At 39.0% G+C, this 22,146-nt stretch overlaps 3 protein-coding genes across 10 annotated transcripts in view; 2 read left to right on the top strand and 1 right to left on the bottom strand.

The window, feature by feature from the left end:
- The first annotated feature begins 1,824 nt into the window (after nucleotides 1-1,824).
- Stbd1 (starch binding domain 1) lies at nucleotides 1,825-5,852 on the top strand. 2 transcript variants are annotated; one of them, XM_047567025.1, is made up of 3 exons: nucleotides 1,829-2,139; nucleotides 4,018-4,352; nucleotides 5,657-5,852. In XM_047567025.1, exons 1-3 carry the CDS (start codon nucleotides 1,935-1,937, stop codon nucleotides 5,726-5,728), a joined length of 612 nt encoding a protein of 203 aa, XP_047422981.1. In that variant the 5' UTR covers nucleotides 1,829-1,934; the 3' UTR covers nucleotides 5,729-5,852. The 2 variants fall into 2 exon arrangements, with proteins under 2 accessions (XP_047422980.1, XP_047422981.1); XM_047567024.1 differs by having other exon boundaries at nucleotides 1,825-2,139; nucleotides 4,018-5,852.
- Nucleotides 5,853-7,507: 1,655 nt separating this feature from the next.
- The window catches only part of Ccdc158 (coiled-coil domain containing 158), an 83,524-nt gene continuing 68,885 nt past the window's right edge, over nucleotides 7,508-22,146 (bottom strand). For 4 of the 7 annotated variants that reach the window (XM_047567018.1, XM_047567017.1, XM_047567022.1 and 1 more), the window contains 3 exons: nucleotides 20,860-21,021; nucleotides 9,908-10,015; nucleotides 7,508-7,688 (listed from right to left, as the gene is read on the bottom strand). In XM_047567018.1, the coding sequence (XP_047422974.1) occupies nucleotides 7,612-7,688; nucleotides 9,908-10,015; nucleotides 20,860-21,021 (347 nt within the window). In that variant the 3' untranslated portion in view covers nucleotides 7,508-7,611. The remainder of the gene's footprint in view (nucleotides 7,689-9,907; nucleotides 10,016-20,859; nucleotides 21,022-22,146) is intronic. The other 3 variants (XM_047567021.1, XM_047567019.1, XM_047567023.1) reach the window with 3 other exon arrangements.
- LOC124994796 (small integral membrane protein 15-like) lies at nucleotides 11,780-12,920 on the top strand. The gene is made up of 2 exons (XM_047567058.1): nucleotides 11,780-11,891; nucleotides 12,802-12,920. The coding sequence occupies exons 1-2, from the start codon at nucleotides 11,780-11,782 to the stop codon at nucleotides 12,918-12,920; spliced, it is 231 nt and encodes a 76-aa protein (XP_047423014.1).

Genomic DNA, 22,146 nt, shown 5'->3' with positions numbered 1-22,146 from the left:
AGGAGGTTGAGGCAGCAGGATTGTGAGTTTAAAGCCAGCCTCAGCAATAGGGAGGCACTAAGCAACTCAGCGAGACTGTCTCTAAATAAAACAATGTGGATCTGGGTGAGTGGTTAAGGGTCCCTAGGTTCAATCCTTGTACCAAAAAAAAAAAAAAAAAAAAAAAAAGATACATGCTATGGTTTGGATATGGTTTGCTCCTCAAATCCTCCAGTGATGCCATAACTAGTTGAAGACAGGAAACCTATGTGACTAAAAGGTGATTCCTCTGTTGTGCTAAAAATGCATATAGAATCTGTTTAAAGCAAGGAAGTCAGTGTGGCTGAAGGGGACAAGTTGGAGATAAGTCCAGAGAGGTCATGGGGGTCAGATGCTATAGAGCTGTCAAGGTTTTTGCTGAGATCTACAGCAATAGGAAAGTCTTGAGGAGAAGACTCGCATGATACTCTTGATTTTACAAAATCACCCTGACAGATGGCTTGATGGAGCCTGTTTTGTTTTGTTTGTAGCAATGGGAAGGATATCGTTTTCACTTGTTGAGATGAGAAACAGTGAGGCAAGTAGAGGATTTAGGGAGTTCAGATTTGGGTGAACTGGGTTGGAGATGCCCATTAGGCAGCCAAGAGGAGATGCCCAGTAGGCAGCCTCTTCCCTTCCACCCCTTCCTTATAAGTGTGTGTGTGGGGGGGGGGCGGGGGACGGGGGTGGTATCTGTAGAATCTGCCACCCGCAGGAAGGCTGAGCCAGCCCTCTGGTAACTTCCTGTCAGGAGTTGCCTATTCCCAGAAAGGGGTACATTGAAATGATTTGTCCCACCAGGAGGCATGTTAGTAATTACTCCAAAGTGGATAGTTGCCATCTATGGCCTTCAGCAGTTGGATTTGGGAATCTGTAGTTCAACGGAGAGGCTCAGGCTCAGACACAAAGGTGGGGATCTTCAGCTTGAAAGTAAGTTTGTAACGTCCTTACATTTGCAGAGGCTGTGGAATTCATGGGAGAAAGTGTATACTTCTGAGCTCACAGGATTGCTGTTGTTTTTGGGAGATCAAATTAAACACATATAAAACACTTGAAATACAAAACGGGCTGCTTTATTTTTACTAATAAATTTATCTATAGGAGTTCCATCCCTGGAGAATATCCAGTTCACACAGGTGGGAGTGCATTTCACAGCAGGTCAAGCAAGAAGCAACGACAGAGTGTCACTGAAATACTTGACATTTATAGATGGACACGTTGTCAATACGATCCTTTTATTTTATAGGTGAGGAGGCAAAGTGTGGGGAGACGAAGCGCAAATTATTGTTTGCCAGATGGAGTTTCTACAAGGTCTCGCAGGTTTTTGGCAACATATCCACCTACTCACCACTCCACCCCGGGTTCGAATGCACGTCCTCTCCAGAGCTAGCCCTAGGCCCGCGTGTCACCGACGCACAGCGGCCTCTTGCGCCTCAAAGTTCCTGGAAGCTGTTGGCCTACAGTTGGCCAAGCTGCATTTGTCAAAGGGGAGGAGAAACGAGGTTCCCGTAGGGGCGGGAGGCAGAACAGGGCCTCCCTGACAGCCGCGGGAGAAAAAAGGGCTCAATTGCGCGCGGAATATTGTGCGCTGTTGAGTTCTTTACACGCGCGGGACACAAGCGGAACGCGGCACCAAGCGCTCTTAGCAGCGGGTGACTGGAAGAACCAAGCACAAAGTGCTGGAAGAGGAGAGCGCTCGAGTCCCTGCCCGGCCGCTGCCGGGGCCACAGCTCGGGGGCGGATCGTGAGGCGGGGCTGGGAAAGTTGAGTATTAGTCGCGGAGGGCTGGGCTCCGCGCTGGAGCGCCGGCCGCAGAAACCGTAAAAGGCTGGAGCAGGCGGAGTAGGTGTGGCTCTGCCTGCGTGATCAGAGCCCTAGTCCGGGTCCTCGTCTCCCGCGGCTGCATCCTCTCAGCCATGGGCTCCGTCTGGTCAGCCCTGCTGGTCGGAGGGGGTCTGGCGGGAGCGCTTTTCGTTTGGCTGTTGCGGGGCGGCCCTGGGGACAACGGGAAGGACGGAGACGCTGCTCTTGGGGAGGCTGCGGCTGCGGGAGAAGATCAGGATGCTGGCGGCGGTGGGTTGAGCCCCGGATCTCAGAAGCAAGAGCTGGTCACCAAACCAGGTATTATTTTTCCTCTGCGGGTCTCCAGGGCGTATCTGCCAGGTGCTGTGAAGTTCACCAGGGAAGGAAAGAAAGAAACCCACCTGGAGTTTTACTAGCGCCCGGATTCGGCGCAGCAGCTTTCCCCACAGGGCCTGGACCCTTCCCAAGCCCTCTTTTTCCAAGGCCCGAGCACGTTTCTCATCCTCCAAGGAGGTCTTGGAGATACTCTACCCGATCATCCAAGGGCCGCGCCCAGCCTCTGCCCTCGGCGCCCGCCCAAGAGCACCGGTCCCGGCCGCTCGAACCGGGACTGGCTCCTCGGCTTGGCGGTGCTTGGTGCGGTGTGGGTGGCTGCTCTTTCGGTGCGGCTTCCCGGCTTTTCGGAAAGAAAGTCTTAGGTTTGGGGGCATCCCACAATCCTATTCAATCTCTGGCGGATCAGGGACATTTTCTGAATCCCATTCCCGTAGCCCCACGTCCTCCCACCCCACACCCCACATTAGAGATGACTTCAGAAACAGCGTCGTGAGCCCCTCCTGCTATCTGGATGCTTCTACCAGGAAGGCAAAGTTCAGCTTGGACTCCAGCCAGGAACGCCGCAGCTGAAGCCCTGCGCCCATTTCAGAATTACCAGCCCTCGCACAAGTCCCTCCAGAACAGTGCAGGGTGATCTAATCCCCGGGAAGGCACTCTTAATAGGGGATCCAACTCTGATAAGGGGATCCGCTCTGATGAGTAAAATCGACATCAAGGTTCAAACCTCTATATTTTAGAGAAGATAGGCAAAGAGCGAGCACTGGCACAAAACCTTCCGTCCAGTGCCCTCCTCCCCTGGCAAACAGCCCGTCCTGGACAGCAGCCTAATGGTGAAAATGACATCTGCGAACTTTATTTTTAGTGGAGTGTTCATTTGTAACCACATAAAATTCTGCCGTGACTTTCCTGCCATCAGTTTGGGGTAAATAGGGTTCATTTATCTTTTTTTTCCCCCTAAAAGCCAGCCTCTTGTTTTAGGTCGAAATATTGCAAATTCAGAATAGTATTTGTTGACATCTCATTTCCAAACCCACCACTGAAAAAAGAGGGAAAAGGAAACGCAACTGCCCTTTGTTTTCCCCTCAAATACCCGACCTGGATTGATTGTGTGATATTTGAAGATTTCAGTCTTGTAAGGAGCTATTTGGACTACCAATAAAATGGCCAAGAAGGAAACAATCCTTAGGGGACTTGGTTTGTGTAGTTTTAAGAACGTCTTTTTTTAATGTACAGTGGAAGGGGTTGCAAAAAAAAAAAAATTTTTTTTTAAAGAGGTTCTTGTAGTACTGGCAAGGAGAAACTAGACTACTCCCCTCGCAGTTCACCCTCTTACCTTGACCAGCCATGCACTGTCCTTGCTGTTCCCCCTCAGAAATGACTCCTGCTGGTGTGTGTGTGTGTGTGTGTGTGTGTGTGTGCACGCCTGCATACATTGGGTAATGAACCAAGGTCCTTGCACGTACTAAGCACATACTCTACCATTGAGCTATATAGCTGCAGCCCTTGGACAGCATTATTGATGATAGGAGCCAAACAACTTAACTTGGTTGCATGCCAACTCAGCCAGGACTGTGACAGACTGAGGACAGGTTTACACTTCTGCCTTTACAACGTGCCACTTCATTTACAGTCTTGTGCTCACGCACTGATGCTCCTGGATGTGCCTTTTATTATCAGGTAGACATGTATATTCTTAGAACAGTGCTGGGAACACACCAGGTAAATAAATATGTACTATATTTTAACAGAGACTTGGTGAACTGCAGAGTTGTAGTAAAGCCTTCAATAACAATCTCTATTCTCAGTCTACTTTCTTTTGTGAACTGCCTAACACATTACATTTTTCCTTTTGTTCCGTAGAGCATCTTCAAGAAAGCAATGGACATTTGATTTCTGAGACCAAAGGCCGTGGTAACCTGCAGGAAGCATCACAGGGACTGCAGAATCCTTCCGGAGAACACTGGGACAATGCAAGACAGCATGCTCCTGCTAGACAGAACCCAGGCACACATTCTGTAGCTACTTCTGAGATTGGTAACTCCAGGGGTTACTCTCAAGTTTCAAGAAATGAAAGCCTTGAATCTCACACAGGAGAACAGAGATTCCAAAAAGAACATGACACACCCACTAAAGCAGCTACATGTTTTGCACAGAAGATGCCTTCTAGCAACCTGCTCATGAACAGAGCTACAGAAGTGAGTCTTGCACGGTTGAACAGTCAGGACCTCACTGACCATGAGGACTGGGAAATGGTGTCTAGGCACTCATCCTGGGGAGATGTTGGTTTGGGTGGCAGTCTTGAGGCCTCAATGGACTGTGGCAAAAGCACTCTTGTGGAGGCAAGAGGTTGGGAAATGAATGGGAAAACAAAAAAGTTTGCAGCAATGGCTTCAGAGTCTCGGCAAGTTAACATCAGGTTTCAGGTGCATTACATCACCAGCACTGATAGGCAATTCATTGCAATAACTGGAGACCATGAGAATCTTGGGAGATGGAAAACTTACATCCCACTCCACTACCACAAGGATGGGTTTTGGTCTCATTCTGTTTTCCTGCCAGCAGATACAGTGGTGGAATGGAAGTTTGTGTTGGTAGAGAATGGGGGAGTTACTCGCTGGGAAGAATGCAGCAATAGACTCCTAGAGACTGGTCATGAGGATAAAGTGGTTCAGGGGCTGTGGGGGATCCACTGATTGTGCCTGCCAAATAACAGGCTGTAGCAGAATGTAGAGGAGGCTGAGGGTGCAGAGCACACTGAATAATTTAAAATAAAGGCAGCATGACTCCAAATTTAGCCATCAGAGCTGTTTTGAATTTCCTAGTGGCTTTTGTCTAATGTCAGAAATGCTTCCAGTGAGCATGGTCTTTTTCCCCCTGTGACTTGGGTTGACTGACGGGTATTGATAAATCATTACCTTGGAGCTTGGCCTTCTGGGGTGGGGGATGGCCGCAGTGGCTTGGCTAAACTCAGGTCAGGAAGCCCAGACACTAACCAGCTACACTGGTTCAAGCTTGAGCATTTATAGGAGCTCTGGAGACCATGGCATTAAATAAGTCTCATTGGAAACAGCTGAAGAAACTCTCTTCACACATTTTACATTTAAAATAGTTAACACCATATGAAACTGACCAGAAAAATGTCTGGCCACTACGTGGGATTAGTAAGGATCTGAGGTAAAGTTCTGAGACTCCCCAGGTTTTTAATCTGATTTCTGCCAGGTGTGGGTTTGAAGTAGTAAGTATGTTTTGGTCTTAATGATCTACGACTGGTATGGAAACAAGGGTCCTAATCAAAGTCTGTCATCAAGGAAGTCAGGCATGGGAACATCCCCATGAAGAAAGGGGACATGAATGAGGTTCAGATGCAGGCTGAGTAGGGGGCCTGAGGGATACCTCCTGGAGGACCTGCAGGTCCAGTTTCAGCCTGGCTGGACCCATCACTTCCCCATGGGAGCCCCTTAGGATCATCTCTCTGCTCACTGCCGCCCTCTCCCACCAGGTCTTCAACAGACGGACTGTCCTGTTCAACTGTTTCCATCGTCCCCCCTTCCCACTCCTTTCATCCCAGTAGTATCTCAGGTGACAAATTTTACACAGGTCAGTGAGACAAAAGTACACCTTTGCTCTGAAAAGAAACACTTAAGCTTTAAGTTATTGTAAATGAACAAAGAATAAAATCTGAGTTTTAATCTTTATTAAACGTCTGAATTACTCGTCTAATTTTGGTACCATAATAGCCTACATGCAAAATAAAATACTAATATTTTCCTCCACTAATAAAAGACACAGGAAAAACAGCAAATATCAAAAGTTATAGATTAAATATGGCTGAAGAAATAGCTCTTGTTGGAGAGCGCTCACCTACATGCGCAAGGACCCCGGTTTGAATCCCCGGCCCCTCAGACGGGAGAAAGAGAAAAAAAAAAAAGAGAGAGATTAAGTATGAAGAGTGTGTTTTTCTCCTCCCTTTGGAGAAAAAATTTAGAATATTTCTTTTAAAACTTTTGCTTGGAGGGAAATTCAGCATGTGTATACTTGAAAGTGAACTTTTATATGTTAAAATAACTTTTGGAAAGTGTAACATCTATTAATGAACCAATGTTTAATCCGAGTAAAAGTCTTTGCTGAAAAAAAACATAAACCCAACTGAAAGTAGCATTAGAGAAAGTCCTAAACAGAACTATGTTTGAAAGTTTGGGGTTCATAGTACGATATGTTAAGTTCATATATACTACTTACATACTTGATAGCGAATTTCATATTGTAACAGTGAGGTCTGCAGAAGGCATTTATCATTAATGCACAAAATGATCAAGCATTCCTATATGGTAAAATTAAAGGTAAAACAATTTAAATAAAAATCTTTTTAGAATTCTGTCAGTATTCATTTTGTTATCTGATGAAATAAAAATCTTTCACTAAAGCCAACAGACTTAAGAGACACATAAACTATTAAATTTTGTTTTAAAAATCATTTAGAATGGGATGTACTTAGAGTATTTCACTGAGAGTGGCAATAGGGCTTTGAGAGCATGCATGTCCTCCTCAGCCCTTTACTATCTACTGGGCCCAGCCAGCCGTGGTGCATTATTAACACTTTTGGCTTCAAAGTGCCACAGTGCTCTGCCCAGCTTCCATTCTATTAATGAGAACTGGTCAGGGGGTCACACCTGGATGTGAGGGAAGTGGGACTGGGAAATAGGCCCTCTGCTAGACAACTGTTCTCAGTAACAGTTCTGGACTGGGAAGCAGGAACACAGTTTTTTAGACACAGGGCCTTCTGCTATGTTGTCCCTGATGTTTTGGCACAAATGAAACATGTTTGTTTCTGTTCTTGTCTCACTGCATTTGGTTCACAAACAAAACCCTCTACTTTATTAAAATCTAAGACAAGACTGAATTATTTCAATCTAGAACTTTCTATTCACTTGATAAAGTAACAAAAATATTATTTAGTAATTAATAAAGACTTCTAAAAGTTTTGACTGTGTGCTCCAAAGTTTTGCTATCTGATTACCTCCACTTATATTGACAGGACAAACAGTGAGTTCAGGGTCACAAAAGGAGGCCTGCTGGAATTTGTCCTATCCTTGGCATTATACCACTGTTTACCCCAGGACATTTTATCCCGGGAATTTTTTTTAAGCTGAAAAAAAAAAAAAATGACCCTATTGTCCCAGAGCCAGTAAAGATAACAAAACACAATTCCAATACACTGGAACTAGCACAAATGAATACTTCATAATATATGAATACTTCCAAATATAGCTAGTACTGTTTGAAGTTTTACTGTGCGAGTACTCAAGAATAGTTTGTTTCAAAGTAGATTTTACAGGACAGGTATCTTTTATTAAATTTTCACATAAAAAGAAAAAAAGCACACAGGGCACTAATTAAAGTAACAGCACAATTAATCGGGCATCATCCCACTGTAAAGAATAGGCAAGCAATGTGTCATTTCAGTAACATTTTTTCCTGGTCTTTCACTTTTTGTATCCTCTTTTCTTGATTTCTAATCATTGAAGACATTGCTGAAAACGTCAATAAAACAAAGTTAGAATAAGAAAATCTACCTAGGTTTTAAATGTGCTTCTTTAAAGATTCACTTGTTAGCAATGTAGAATTAAGAAGTTCTGAAAAATTGCAATGTAGCATATTATTTGAAAGGTTGGAGTTGTGGAACAGATTTTTAGGGCAAACCTTTGCTCTGTGGGTTGTTTCAAATGAGCGGTTAATATCAATATATAATCATTTAAAAAGTAATACACACTAATTGTAAATAATTCAAATCCTTCAGGAGGGCACAAAGAGAGATAGAAGTCTTCACCTCCCTCTATCTGTTGGGGTCAGAGGTCACTACTGTAAATAGTTCGGTGAATTTCTGCATGCACATGCACGTGCCTGTGTGAGAGTTTTCTTCTTTACACAAATGGAAATACATGTAGCTTGTTTTTTCATTTAACCAAATGTCAACATCTTTCCAGTTCATTGTTTTGTTCTGATTGCACAGTATTTCATTACATGGATATACCAAAATGTTAGTAAATAAACTTTTAAAAGGTAATTTCTTTATTTATAAACAATACTACAGTAAATACTTTAATATACAGACTTTTGTGCAATTATTCTATTATTTCTTGTAGAATGAATTGCTAAAATTGTGATTTCTGGCTCAAAGGGTACATGCACTTTAGCAGATACTTAATTTCTGTTTTATGCAGTGCTGGGGATGGACCCAGGGTCTTTCACATGCTAGGCAAGTGCTCTACTAGTTATATCCCCAGGCCTGTTTTGTTAAATGCTACCAAAATTCTCTCCAAAAAGATATGTTTAGAATTTCTAAAAATTATTGCATCCAATACAATAATACTTGTATACTTTTTAAGCAAATACGACATGACTTTCATTTGGATCATTACATGATGGCATAAATTAGATGAACTCAGAAATATAAGTCAAAGTATGAATAAAAACAGGGTAAAGAAATAATAAATTTTCCTTAAAGAAAAAGACAATCTCCCAAAAAACTAAAAATCAAACGTTTTCTTTTGATGTTTATGTACATATGGATCTGGAGTTATCAGAAGGAATTATGAATTTTCCTTAACAATGATGTGATACAACCTAGTATATTAAAACAGAATCCATGGATTTTGGAGTCAGAAATTGCAGGGATCAAGTCTCAGCTGTATTGCTCATTGTGTGACACAGAACTTGTCAACTGTGCTCTTCAGTTTCCTCATTTTCATGTGACAATAACAACAGCATCCACCTCCCAGTTTTGTTTCGAGGGCCACATGAAGAAAACGAGGTAAAGCACTGAGTACAGGGCTTGGTGCATAGTTGGGAAGTGCTCAGTAAATGAGAAAAAGGTTAAATTTATAAATATTTGCTCTTAGAAAAGTATTTTCCTTCATCCATCAACTTACACTCTCTAGGGATGAAAAGATAGAATAACAGATGTATTCCAAAATTAGTTTCTCTCTGACAGAGACTTCTGGATTCATGAAGTTATCATTATAGCGCTCCCATATGCATAGTACTTATCAAGAGCTACCTATCATCAGCACATTGTAACAATATCTCATTCAAATGGCTTTAGAATATTATAAGTGATTTTGTGATTCGTTCATTGGGTGGCACTGTCTCTTACAGCTCTATACTAATTTAAATTCTGTATAGGCTAAATACCATTGTTTTGTTTTATGGCTATGAACTCTAATTCTATGTTGGCTACCATCATAAAAGTGTCTGTCTACAGAAAAAATAGATGAGAAAGACAGTGTATGGGGAAGTTCCATGTGAAAAACCACTCAACCCTACTGAGGGTTGGTCAGCAGAATTGCCATCCCTATTAGATAAGAGTAGGGTAGAGCAGGCCCAAGGTCAGATAATTAATGTTGGTCATGGCTAAGAAGCTCAAATTTTGACTAAAGGTTCTGAATTGCTAATTCAATACCTTTTTAGTGGCTCTACAGCTAGGAGACTTAACCTGAAGGGAAGTTGAATATTCTTTTTTTTTTTTGGTCCCTGATATGGAACCCAGGGACACTTAACCACATCCCTGGCTCTTTATTTATTTTGAGATGGGTTTTCACTAAGATTCTTAGGGTTTCACTAAATTGCTGAGATTGACCTCAAACTAGAGATCCTCCTGCCTTAGCCTTGTGAGCTGGGATTACAGATATGTGACACCATGCCCAGCTGCGTATGATTATGAACAACAACTCTCCAAAAATGAGCACTGTACCTTGGTTCTTCAGCTGCAAATCTTCTACCAGGGTTTGCAAGCTTTCCAATCTGTTCTGAAGTTTTCTGCATGTTTTTCCTGTTGTTTCTAGTGGGGGAGACTGTGAATCTATTAGAAAATTGCTTAGATGTGATATCTAAAGTACATTTGCAATTTTAGGTTAAACAGCTTTTCCTTGAAAATAAAGGAAACTTTAAAACACTTTTAAAATAAAGAAAATTGTCTCCTATCTAAATATCGCAATGCTAGTTTGTTTGATTTTGTTTCCAACCAATCTACTATTATTTAACTATGTAGTATTAAATGGGACGGTTGAGAATACTTCAAGTTTAATGACAAATTCTGCATTATAAATGACAGCTTTTCATGCCAAACCTGACTAGTTCCCTTAACTTGGGGCTTGGAGGAGCAAGATCTAATTCAGACACTGGTACCACTTTCAAATATATATGAGGCCACTGCTCATGCATTAGTTGTCACCTGAATGAGAATAGTTTAACATCATGGGGAAGGGTCAAATGAACTTATGATAAAAGTGGCTATAGCAACTAAAAAGTAACTTGAGGCATGAAAGCTATTCTCCAATAAATATGCTAAGTACTGTCTATCTCTAAAGATACTTGACTGGCAAGTTGAAGTATTTCAATCCTTATTTTTTTTTCCTTTTCTTTTGCAGTGCTGGGGATTGAACTCAGGGCCTTGGGCATGCTAGACAAGTGCTCTACTACTAAGCTATATCCCCTAAACTATATTCTAATTTTGATCTCAGTCCCTAACTAGCTACATAAGCTTCGCAAAATTATTTGCTGGCTCATTTTGCTATCAAAAGACATCTTTTTTCATTATAGACATTAGAATTAAAGGCATCATCCAGTAATTATTTTAATTCAAGAGGATGAGAAACAATATCCTGAGAGGTTTCTTACATTAATGATATGAAACATGATTTTTTTGAGTATCTGACAACAGGAAAAAATGCCAAGTTATCATGTAACATAAATTAATGAAGTGATCATCTCTCCTACAATAATCATAGCTTTAACAGGTAAGTTTTAAATTTTGGGGGTAGGGAGGAGTACTGGGGATTGAACCCAGGGGTGCTTAAGCAATGAGCCACATCCCCAGCCCATTTTATTTTTTATTTTGAGACAGAGAATCACTGTTACTTAGGGCCTCACTAAGTTGCTGGGCTGGTTTTGAACTTGTGATCCTCCTGCCTCACCTCCCTCAGATAGGGATTTAGGATAAGTAGAGAGAAATACCACTATTATAAAGTGAACCTCTATTATATGAACAGATTTCTCATGAAAACTTACCCGATTTTGTCCTATTCCAAAGTGTCTCTAAGCTCTCTACAGGTTTTTGTGTCCTCTCTATTTAAAAATAATAAGAAATTGTAAATTCTTAAATGTGCCCAGATTACTTGAGATCTTAGGGATGTTATTTTTAGGATTTTTTTCTTATTTCTTTTCGTGAGGTCTAGGTAGGGGGTATCAAGAATCCTGAAAATGGCATAATGGGGACAAAGAACTTGTACTAGAGATAATTTACAGACAATTTAGAACAGACTTAAAGGTCTAATCCTGGTTGGGGATTTCAAGAGTACCCTGGAGGCTTACACTGCTGGACAGACTGGAAGGTCTGATCGTGATGGGGACACAGAGTGTACCCCAAAGATATAGTATGCCTCAGGCTCTTGAGCAACTGGGATTACAGGTGTATACCACCATGCCCAGTTCAAAAGTTCTTAGCCTTTGAAGGGCTAACTCTCAAACTCAATTGGGATTAAAGGAAAGAGAAAGAGGTCTTCTCCTTTAAAATGTTCTAAAAAGAATAAATAGTGGTGATGGCTGACATGGATCTACCTCATAGATGGACAACTGGCCACCTGAACCATTGATTCAGTGTCCAGACATGATTGATAGACCTTGTCCCAGTCATTTCCAACTGTACAGATCTCCCTCTTCACCCAGGTGTTGGGAGGGTAAGTCCTGACGTGCTTCAGTTCTGTTCTGTGGGAGAAAGTTGGTGCATGGGACACAGGAAGGCTTAAGACAATTAAAGGCAGCTGACCAGGCCACTCTCCATTGTTGCATGAAGGTCTCATGTCCTAAGTCTAACACTGACAGCCCTCAGGACTACCAAATATTAACCACTGTCTGTCTTTTGTTTCTGATTGACTTGGCCCCAAAGTGGAGGAGGCCCTCACGCAGTCAATCTTGGATCCTGAGATAAAGTCTTAGTGTGATTCGAAGTCACTGGAAAGAGGTGACCCATTAATCCCCAGAGTATGAAATGAACAATCTCTCCCTCTTTAGATATGCTTCTCCCCCAAGTCTGTCCCTGATGTCTACCTCTTAAATAGGGATTCATTTTGGGGAATTACTAAGGTAGAGTTCCTGTAGCTTTTAAATTAGATTGCCTTCTCGATTTTCACAAGACATTTTTTCTTCTGTACTTCCCTCATCTGGCAGGAGGAAGACCAGAAGTTCTGTCTTACTTAATTAGACTAAACTACTCATAACGTATTTTAGGAAGCCAAATTATTTATTTTCCCTAGTGGGGCTATCTCCCAGAGCACTAACAGAGTACTTTGAATTGAAGGGCATAATATGAAATAATGGTCCTGTGAGTATGAAGACCCAAAAAGGCAAAGGGAACATGTAAGGCAAATTTTAAAGGCATAGCTAGCTGGTAAATGTCCTCCCTTAAATTAAATAGTTATCAAGAAGTTAGTATAGGACTTCTGCCTTCCTCCTTCCGGTTTGGTGAATTTAACCCTCTCAGAAGTATACCGTGGAACCAAAGAAGGAAAGCCACCAAGGGTCATCTGAAATTGTGCTTGGCTTACTAATAATTCCAGACAAAATTAGAGATCACCACTTGATCATAAGCAAGTGCTGTACTGTCCTGGAAATTGGCCAAGATGATTGAAGCCAGGGAGAAGGAGCAAAAGAAGAAACAAAAACGTCAAGAAAATATTGCAAAAGCTAAACGACTGAAAAAGGACTGAAGGAATGAAAAGGCTTTGTAACCAGAGAAAAATCATTTGGAAATCATTCAGCTTTGGAAGGACTCACTAAGGTTTCTTTGAATTTTATTTGGTAAATGAAATCTGACCTTATAGAAGAATCATGCTAGTTTTGACCTCAATACTGTAGTTTTAGGCTTGGGTATGGAAGTTTTTTGGTATCTATTGGCAACTATTATAAATAAGCATTTATTACACAGGTTGAATATCCCTAATCAGAAAATCCCAAACCCCAAATGCTCCAAAATCCAAAACTTGATCTATAAGTGGAAAATTCCACACCTGACTCCTTGAAGGGTTTAAGTCAAAACACAAGTACACTAAAAATATCATATAAAAATATCATATAAAATTACCTTCAACCTATACAAAACAAATGAATTTTGTGTTTAGACTTAGGTTCCATCCTCAAGATATCTCAGGTATATGCAAATATTCCAAAATCTGAAAAAATCAATCACTTCTAGTCCTAAGTATTTCAGATACGGGATACTCAACCTGCAAATTCTTAAAAACATAAGTGACTAAGTCATTTGCCATTGTAGCTTTTGTACTGAAATGAAAACATTCTATGGAGAAAAATGAGTTTAGATTATGAACTTTATTCAAATAGTGGCTTAAAATGGGATCCTGTTCTGGACAAAGGATATTAAGAATATAAAAGAATTATCCTCTCTGAGGTGAAAAGTTTGCTTTGGCTTAAAGGAGATACAGCATATTAATCACATCTTTTATCATTATTACTTATTCCTTGGAATGTAATCATTTCTGGATTTCTCAAAGTAAAATAGTATTAATCAATGAGTATAGAGGTCTATTTTCTTAATTTTTTCTGACTTTAGCCTTTGAGACAACTGGCAATTATCAAGACATTCTCATTTTAAAACCTAATTTTATAAAGAATTGTCTTGTCTTGATTATGTAGAAGACTACCTTCTGATTTTAACAGTTTTTGTACTTATGAACACTGCCATTTTCTTAAGAGATTTTGGAACCAGTTTATTTTTGTGTTAACTAGAACACTGAAGTATGTAAAAAGTTTTATCAGATAATTTGTTGATTATATTGATAACACTTTTGGTTTTTGTTCTATTCTTTAACTTGTACTTCTTGATCCAACAAGTTTGAGGTGAAAACTAGAATTTGATATTTCTTTTACAAAGTTAACAGTTAAGTCATAAGTTCTTAAATGGTAAAGAAAGTCTTAAAATTTGGGAAGATTTTATTGGGCATAGTAATAATTGCACAAATAGGATAAATCATATTCAAAATAAGAGTGGTATAATTGGGAGTACAGAGCTAAAGGATCTTTCAGTCAAGTAGTATAACTGGAACTTTTGACTTTTAATCATGGCTTTTCTAAATGCATGGTCCAGTAATTTTATTCACTGTATTTAATAGCTTATTAATGTTTCTGCACCTCTGAGAATGAATTGTAAGTTAAATAATTGTCCAACAGCTCTACTTTTGCAATGAAACCAGATATTGAAATAAATTTGATATGTTCATAAGGAAAAAAAAAAGTTAGTATACTCTATTCTGAATGAGGCCCAATTGCCCCCCAACTCCCCACCAAAGTTTGTAATAGGCTTAGCACAGAAAGATCAGGATTTATTACAAGAAAGACATCTAATGGTTTCATGGTCTCCTAGGGTAACCGTCACATGGTAATGTGGATAGCTGGAGGCTTGCACCTTCTTCGTGGCCACCCATTAAGGAAGAGAGAAGTTATGACCATGCTGGTAAGGCAGCAGTTAAGTCCAGAGGTCATGGAAAGAGGGGCAGGAACTGCTGACCATTAGAGGCTCCAGGACCGGGGAGATGTCCCCTGGCCAAAGAGTTTCTGTGGCATGGGTGCCAATGTTCTGTTCTCTTTCGTTTATTTTTTTGGGGGGATCCTGGGCTGCAAGTTATACCAGGGGATGACATAATCACAGATTAAAAGAGATGCCTGATAATATTCTACATTCAAACCTGGCCTCATTACCAGCTGGGAGAATTAAAAAAAAAAAAAAATGCATCTCCAAAGGGAAACAAACCTACACCACACCTTAAGAGACTGGTTTTACAAAAGGGAGAGAAAAAAGAATGGTCAAAAACGCCGAATGTATGAGAATTCTGCCTCCTATGCTCAACACGGCAGCTTTCCCTACTCTGTAGCTGCCTACCTGATACCCATCTAAAATGTCAGCCACATGAGCAGGTGCTAAAATCAGTTTAAGACCAGAGAAGGTACGTGTCACTTTTAAATCCAGGCTGTTATGGGACTTTTTTCTTGTCTTCTGGGATTCTGCTCTTTCAGTAAATTCCTTCCTAAATGCTAGAGAACAGGAGAGACCGACGGAGGGGATCTGGAAAGGCCAGCTCTGCCAGGTCTTGGACCTTTTGGGGATATTTAAGAGGTCAACATTCTGTTTTGGGAATAATGTAGCAGGTGTCACCCCAAATCACAGAGCCTCAGCTTCAGGAAGCTAATAGGGTGGCGTGAGAATGTCAGGGGATTGCCCTACTTCTCATGGGGTTTCCTCTTCTCTCCAGTTGGACATAGGGAAGAAAAATGAAAATATCCCATATGTACAAGCCTTCTTTACCTCAAGAACCATTTTCCTGAGAAACTTATGGGTTCCCATATTCTTTAAATATCTGGCCTGATTCTAATCTGATCCAAAAGTGCACTCTTTTTCAGTCTGATGGAGATGTTCTGTGTGCTCTTTAATAGAGTAATTTTAGCTGTGCCATTCCCCCCGCTCCCCAGAACTTGTGTATTTTTTTCTCCCAGAATTTGTGTATTTTTTTGAGCTCATGGTTTTGTGATGAATTCACGATTGATCCTACACGTCTAAATTTGTTCAGATCAGTGTTGTTTTATTTAACTATAGAACTTTTTTAGCCCTCTGTTTTTCCTTCTGTCTTTATTCAGAGGTTAATTATTCAAGGGAAAGCTCAAAAATCTGTTTCCTGTCAGTGTGTATGTCTGTTTTAGTGTGTGCCTGTGTACTGTATGTTGTGTCTACATGTGTGTGTTTGTCTAAATATTGTTAACATGATACCAAAACTGGCACACAGATAAATGAGTGCTCATAAATTAAATTTAAAAAATAAGAATGGATCCAAATACCTTTTAGTTCACATGACTTAAACCTTTAAGAAAAAGTTCAATTTAAATTGGTTAAACAGATAAGAGGAAAAATGTCTTTAAAATAATTAACCCATATGTTTTTCTTGGTAGTCAGCCAATCAATAGAGTGTTGATTTCTATAAAATGTTTGAAGAGTTTTGTCCATTGGTTCTAGGGTTTTTCTTCAGTAATGAAAAGATGGCTTATACTGTTAACTATATTTGTCTAATGTCTTGGTTTTCATGGGTAACCTAAAGTTAACAGTTAAAAATGAGTAAATTAGGTTTAACAAATGGGATTAATCTTCATAAATGTTTTTGGAGGAGACATCTGATTAATTTGCAAATTAAAGTACTCTTAACTTCTTGAATCCTATAAGGTTATATATATATTTGAATCTATTAAAAGTGCTTTTATAACGTGGTAAATGAAAAGAGGTTTTAAGATTATTTTATTTCTGGATCTTTAAGCAATGTTACTAAGAGTTAAAATTCTAACAGGTGTAATTCCATATGGAAAGAGCACAAAAAGTTTCAGTTGTGTTTCAACTAAAGTACTGTAAATGGCATTATGTATTTCATCTTATTAAGAGGAGTAATAGGGGAAAATTCAGAAATTTCATAAGGATTGTTTCAGAATATAAATTTAAGAAAGGATCAGCAACCAGGAAAGAGATATAAGAAAGTTCTAAATGTGGAACTAAATATGTATGTTCAAGCTTTGTCTAAGTGCTATGTAAAAGCTTGTATTATAGAAATGAGATGCATCAGATAAGAAGTTTATTTCTGAACATTTTCTTAAACATGCAAGAGATTTAAAGTTAAACTTCAATTTTTGTCAGTGTTGCTGACCTATGCAGACCTGTAATTATAGTTACCCTACACTGGATTCTAAATTTTTTTAAAAAATTAAACTTGGTTAATATAAGGATATCAGTGTAATTGTGATGCTGTTACTGGGCTTCTATGTATATCAGATGTATTCACATCCTCCAAGTATACAGTCTTTAAAATATACAGTTTAGGACAACACTTTACCAAGCTGGCGCTCTGCAAACTAAAATTATCTATGGCAATAGTCTCTTTCAGACTTATATTGGAATAATAAATTTAGTTGGGGATTTATTTATATCATTTATTATGTAATTAGATGAAAATAGTGTCATTAATAAGTTATTTATAAAATTTTGTGCTACCTTTACATTGGGATGGGAATTTAAATGTATTTTTGGAAGGTAATAAGGAGATCCTGATTTGTTCAAAGGTTGACAATGGGGAATATGAAAATATTTTTCTACTTTTCAGCAAACAGGAGTCAGGAACTCTTTTGGCTTGTTTGATTCATGTTTCAGATATAATGCTATATTGTGTTAATTGATATTCATACTCAAGAAACAATATAACTTTGTAAAATAATATTTAAGAAAGAGGCAAAGATTAGCTTCAGAAATAAAATACTTTACCTAAGATTTGTCAAGAGCCCCACTTCACCTGAGTTAAGATTCTGCCTCTCACCTTATCCCATGTTAGGATGATTCCAAAGTAGGTTAGACTTAAACTTACTTAAAGTTGTGTTCAAAAGATAGATTTTTTAAAGATTATTGTGACCTCCAAATAACCAGGGATATAATACAAAACTAAGTAAAAGTTTGGGTAAATTGTAAGACATATGTAAGATTGTAAGAGAGTTTTAAAGAAAAGTAAAGTTTGTAAAGGATCTCCTGTGATTGAGTTGATAAATTAATGTGTCTTTGTGGAGTAATAACACCAAAGATACTAGTGTTATTATAGAAATTATGTTTCTTGGTTCAAAGCTATTATACAAACTGAATGTTTTTGGTTTTGTTCATTTGTATTTTAAGAAAAATACAAAATGTATTTATACCTTTTGCCTGTTAGTGTTTTGAAGAAGTACTCCTTCTAACAGAAGCTACTTTGAGATAAGCCACCACCTATAAGGTTATAAGGTCGACTTCTAGTACTAATACTAACCCCAGTTAAAGGGAAGGGATAACAATAAAATTATAGACATTAAAGTTACTTGTGAAACTGACCTGCTGGATGTTTAAAATCAAAAGGTGGAAACCAAATTAAGGAAGTTAAAAGGGCCAAGAAAACAATAGTCAATATTTTGGCCCTTTCTCTTTAAGGTCAGCTAGGACCCAGGAAATGATGGGACAACCTATCCTGGCAGATGGCACAACTGGTAGAGGAAGACTAAAAGAGGAGGCTTCACACAAGCTCCCAAAGTGATCCCTGAGAGATCTCAATTGACCCTATCTACCCTAACAGTAGATAGAAGTAAGGTCAACTTTTTACCAACTTGGTCTTAGATACCTGGTACAAAAGTATAACTAAAGAACAATCATAAATGGACGTTTAAAAAGACTTGCTCTTTTAAAAAATATTTTTAGTTGTAGATGGACACAATACCTTTTTTCTATTTATTTATTTTTTGTGTGGTGCTAAGAATAGAATCCAGTGCCTCACAAGTTCTAAGCAAGTACTCTACCACAACCCTAGCCCAAGACTTGCTCTTTTAAATGTAATTTGGTGTTCATTTGAATCAGCCTTACCAAGAATAAGGATATAGAAAACGTTTTATGCATGAGTGTCTGATAATAATAATCAGAAGAGACTGCTAAAATGATGTTTGCCTTAAGCTAATTTTTCTGATCTGACAGACATGCTAAAAAATATCCAGATCTTGAGATACGTACAGGAAAATGAAACTATTTACACTTACTTACCTAACCTCACTTGGCTGTTTCCACTGTTCAGACCTCTGGTAAGTATACTTCTGTTCCTATTGCTCAGGCTGGGTCTTTTTAATCTAATAAAACCTTTATCTTACAAATTACAACAATTCCAAGTTAAGAGGAAAGCAACACAGGAATATCAACCCATCCCTGCAACTGAGAACCAATGTCTATCTCCTTTAGCACAGTCAGGATGAAACTTATGATCCCCAGCTAGGTAGGGTCATTGACCCTTGCCAGCCTGAAGCAGCCATAAAAGAGAGCTCTTCAGCCCTCACCAACCCTTAAGATTATGGGATTAAAGTCTAGGGATTTAGGATAAGAAGAGAGAAATATGGAATCTTAAGGGAAACACCCTTAAGCATTAAAATGCATAATCAAGTCATTGAGATGCAGAAAACACAGTTGTAAACTTTGGCCCACACCCCTGACCTAGGCCCTCATAAAATGAGTAAAACACTCAAGCACAGGAAAACTGGCAGGAAATTGTGTAGTTCCAAACTGGATCCACCTCCAGTCTGGCCCCTGATACAGCTCTTCTATAAATATTGAACCCCTAGCACAAGTCAGGGCTACTTCTCACTCTTGAGACAGCTCACATTCTCTCTTGAATGTATATCTACCTTCCTAAATAAACTATGTCTATGCCTTTGTCTGGCTCATGCTGAAATTCTTTCTTCAGAGACATCTATTCTCCCATGATATCCTGAGTTGCTGGAATTACAGGCATGCACCACTGCCACCTGCCCAAAGACACTTTAAATTTTTTAAAATGCCAAAAGAATAGCTTAGAATTGTAAGAGATGAAGAACACAAATACAAAAAAAAAAAAAAAAAAAAAAGTAAATAAGAAAGTGTACTAAAATGTAATTAGGTTCTAATTTTCATATTTTTTTAGGATCTAGAAATGTTCATGGCATGGAATTTCAAAAATCTTGAAATTTCAAATTTCAAAAGAACTGACTTGATGATGATGAGGTAACTGCAGAGTGCCACTTATGGTCCGTAAGAAAACCAGACTTGGTTGGACTATTAAATAGGGAAAACCTGGCTTCAGGAACTCACAATTATGGAACATTGTTCACGATTGCCTGAACCATGTGGATACCCTGCCTTGGTTCACCCCTGAAGTTGTGAATGCAAGTCATGGTTCTGGGAACGACAGGCTAGAGTCAAAGGGTTTGCTTAACTCCACTCCTTACCATGTTTTTCACGGAAGAAGCTTCTACCAGCCCTACTTTGATCTGTACGGCTATAAATAAATCAAGCCAGGGTTCCTTCATTGGTTAGAGCCCTTATGGATGGCTCAATCGGTCATGCCCCTGCTTCAAAGATAATTCTGTCTTCTGTTGTCATTTATGATAAATAAATTTCATTAGCCTTTTATTTCTTAGCCAGGCCATCTCTTCTACAGGAACCCTTTTCCTCAACCATGCAGGACACACAGTGAGAGGCAACAACTTGTCAGGTTTATCCCTGGTCAATGGGAATGATGCCATAGAGCACAGAAGGTATTTGGTCATTGTAATACATGATGAGAAACATTTCAAATGTAATCTAACACACATTCAATACCAATGTATTTATCAGGCACTTATTCTATATCAAATCAGTTTTTTCCATCTGTCTTGTCAAATAACAAATAAACTTAAATATTAAAAATGGGAACATTTTGACAAGCTTATGTAATAGACATTTGCATTTACAAAGGCTGGGACTGAAGGAGAGCCATATTTTAAAGGATGTAAATAAAAGTCACCCAGAGTATTTTTTTAAAAGACCCCAAACCTTATAAAATAGAGGGTAAAAATGTCCATTATTTATATCAGAAAATACTTCCATATAATACCTATGCAAATTTTACTAAGACTTACATAGGTGTTCACAGTAGCTGTTTTATTTAAGACCATTAACACAGCATCAATTAGAGCTTGCATAAAAGATCAGCAGGCAAAATCTTATTAATTCTGACTATGGAAAAGAACTTTAAGATCACCAGAGTAAGAAATCAATTAATGCCATCAACTATATCAGATTATTCTTACCTTTAACGGAATCAGGTGAAGAATGAATAGATTTGGAGGATCTATATTGTGATGCGGAACCTACTGAATCTTCAGCTGAACTAGTCAGGAGTGAATGTACTGGAGACTTCTTAGTAGAACAATTAAATGAACGGGAAGCTGAATTTTTCACCGATGGAGCTGCTGAAATTTTGCAAGAATAAAAATAAAAGAGCGATTAAAAATAGCATACTATTTCAATCTTTTCTATCAGGAACTTACTTTTATACAGATAATTTTGTTTATAATTTCCTAGAAATGAGAGGGAGGTCTGTCTCAATTATCCTAATGATTAATAATAATGAATGATCAGCAATCTGAAGTGATGAGCCCCAATTGAGATCTTGTTCAAATACAGAAACCACACCTGCAGGCCAACAGGTAGAAATATTAATGAGCACCATCAAGGCCTATTTCAAATGTAAAAGGACATGAGGCTGTCCTGTGGGAACACTCCAGTCAACTCCTCTGTCCCAGAGTTGGGAAAATGGGAAGGTAGGGGTGAACCCATATGATTGATAGGAAGAATAAAAACTCAAAGGCAAGATAGCCTTGGTGCTGTTTTCAATGCCTATTTTACATAGATTTTGATCAATGATTTTAGTGCTGCTTTCAAAGTCTGTTTAACAGAGATTTTGCTCCATGCTCTACCCAGAACCACATATAAATTCCTAAGTTAGCATACCAAAATGGGTTTTTCCGCTATTAGGTTCCCTACCGCATGGTGGGAGTTCTGTCTCTTTGTGCTTAAATAAATCCTGCTCTATTTTTCTTCCCTTTCATGATTTTACTCTTCAAAATTTACAAGACAAGAACCCAGAAGAAATTGGCAAAAGGGGGAATCTAGTCTAATCTTAAAACTCCTGTTTCACTATTTCAACCTTTTCCACCAGGAGCTTGCTTTTATAAAGATTACTTTGTTTATAATATCTTAGAAATGAGAGTGCTGTCTGTCTCAATTCTCCTTTTTCTTTCATCTTATCTGTATTTGTTTGGCACCTATTTTGTGTCAGATAGGTTCTAGGTACCTGGGATTTATCAGGCAACCAAATGGTTAAAGACTGTGCAGGTTTTGTTTAATTTACGTAAATTTTGTTTAATTATGTAGCTTACATAAATTTGTAAGTTGCACAGTATGCTATAAGGTAGTGTGTAATAATTTAAAAGGAAAAGATAAGAGAGATTGAAAGTGTAGGAAAAGGCTGTGGTTTTTTTAAAAAAGGGGGTAAGGGTTAAGTGTCACTGAGAATGTAATGTCTGAGCAAAACT

This window comes from Sciurus carolinensis, chromosome 10, assembly GCF_902686445.1.
Source record: "Sciurus carolinensis chromosome 10, mSciCar1.2, whole genome shotgun sequence".
In the NCBI taxonomy this organism is placed as follows: domain Eukaryota; kingdom Metazoa; phylum Chordata; class Mammalia; order Rodentia; family Sciuridae; genus Sciurus; species Sciurus carolinensis.
This window is presented reverse-complemented; position numbering and strand designations above follow the sequence as displayed.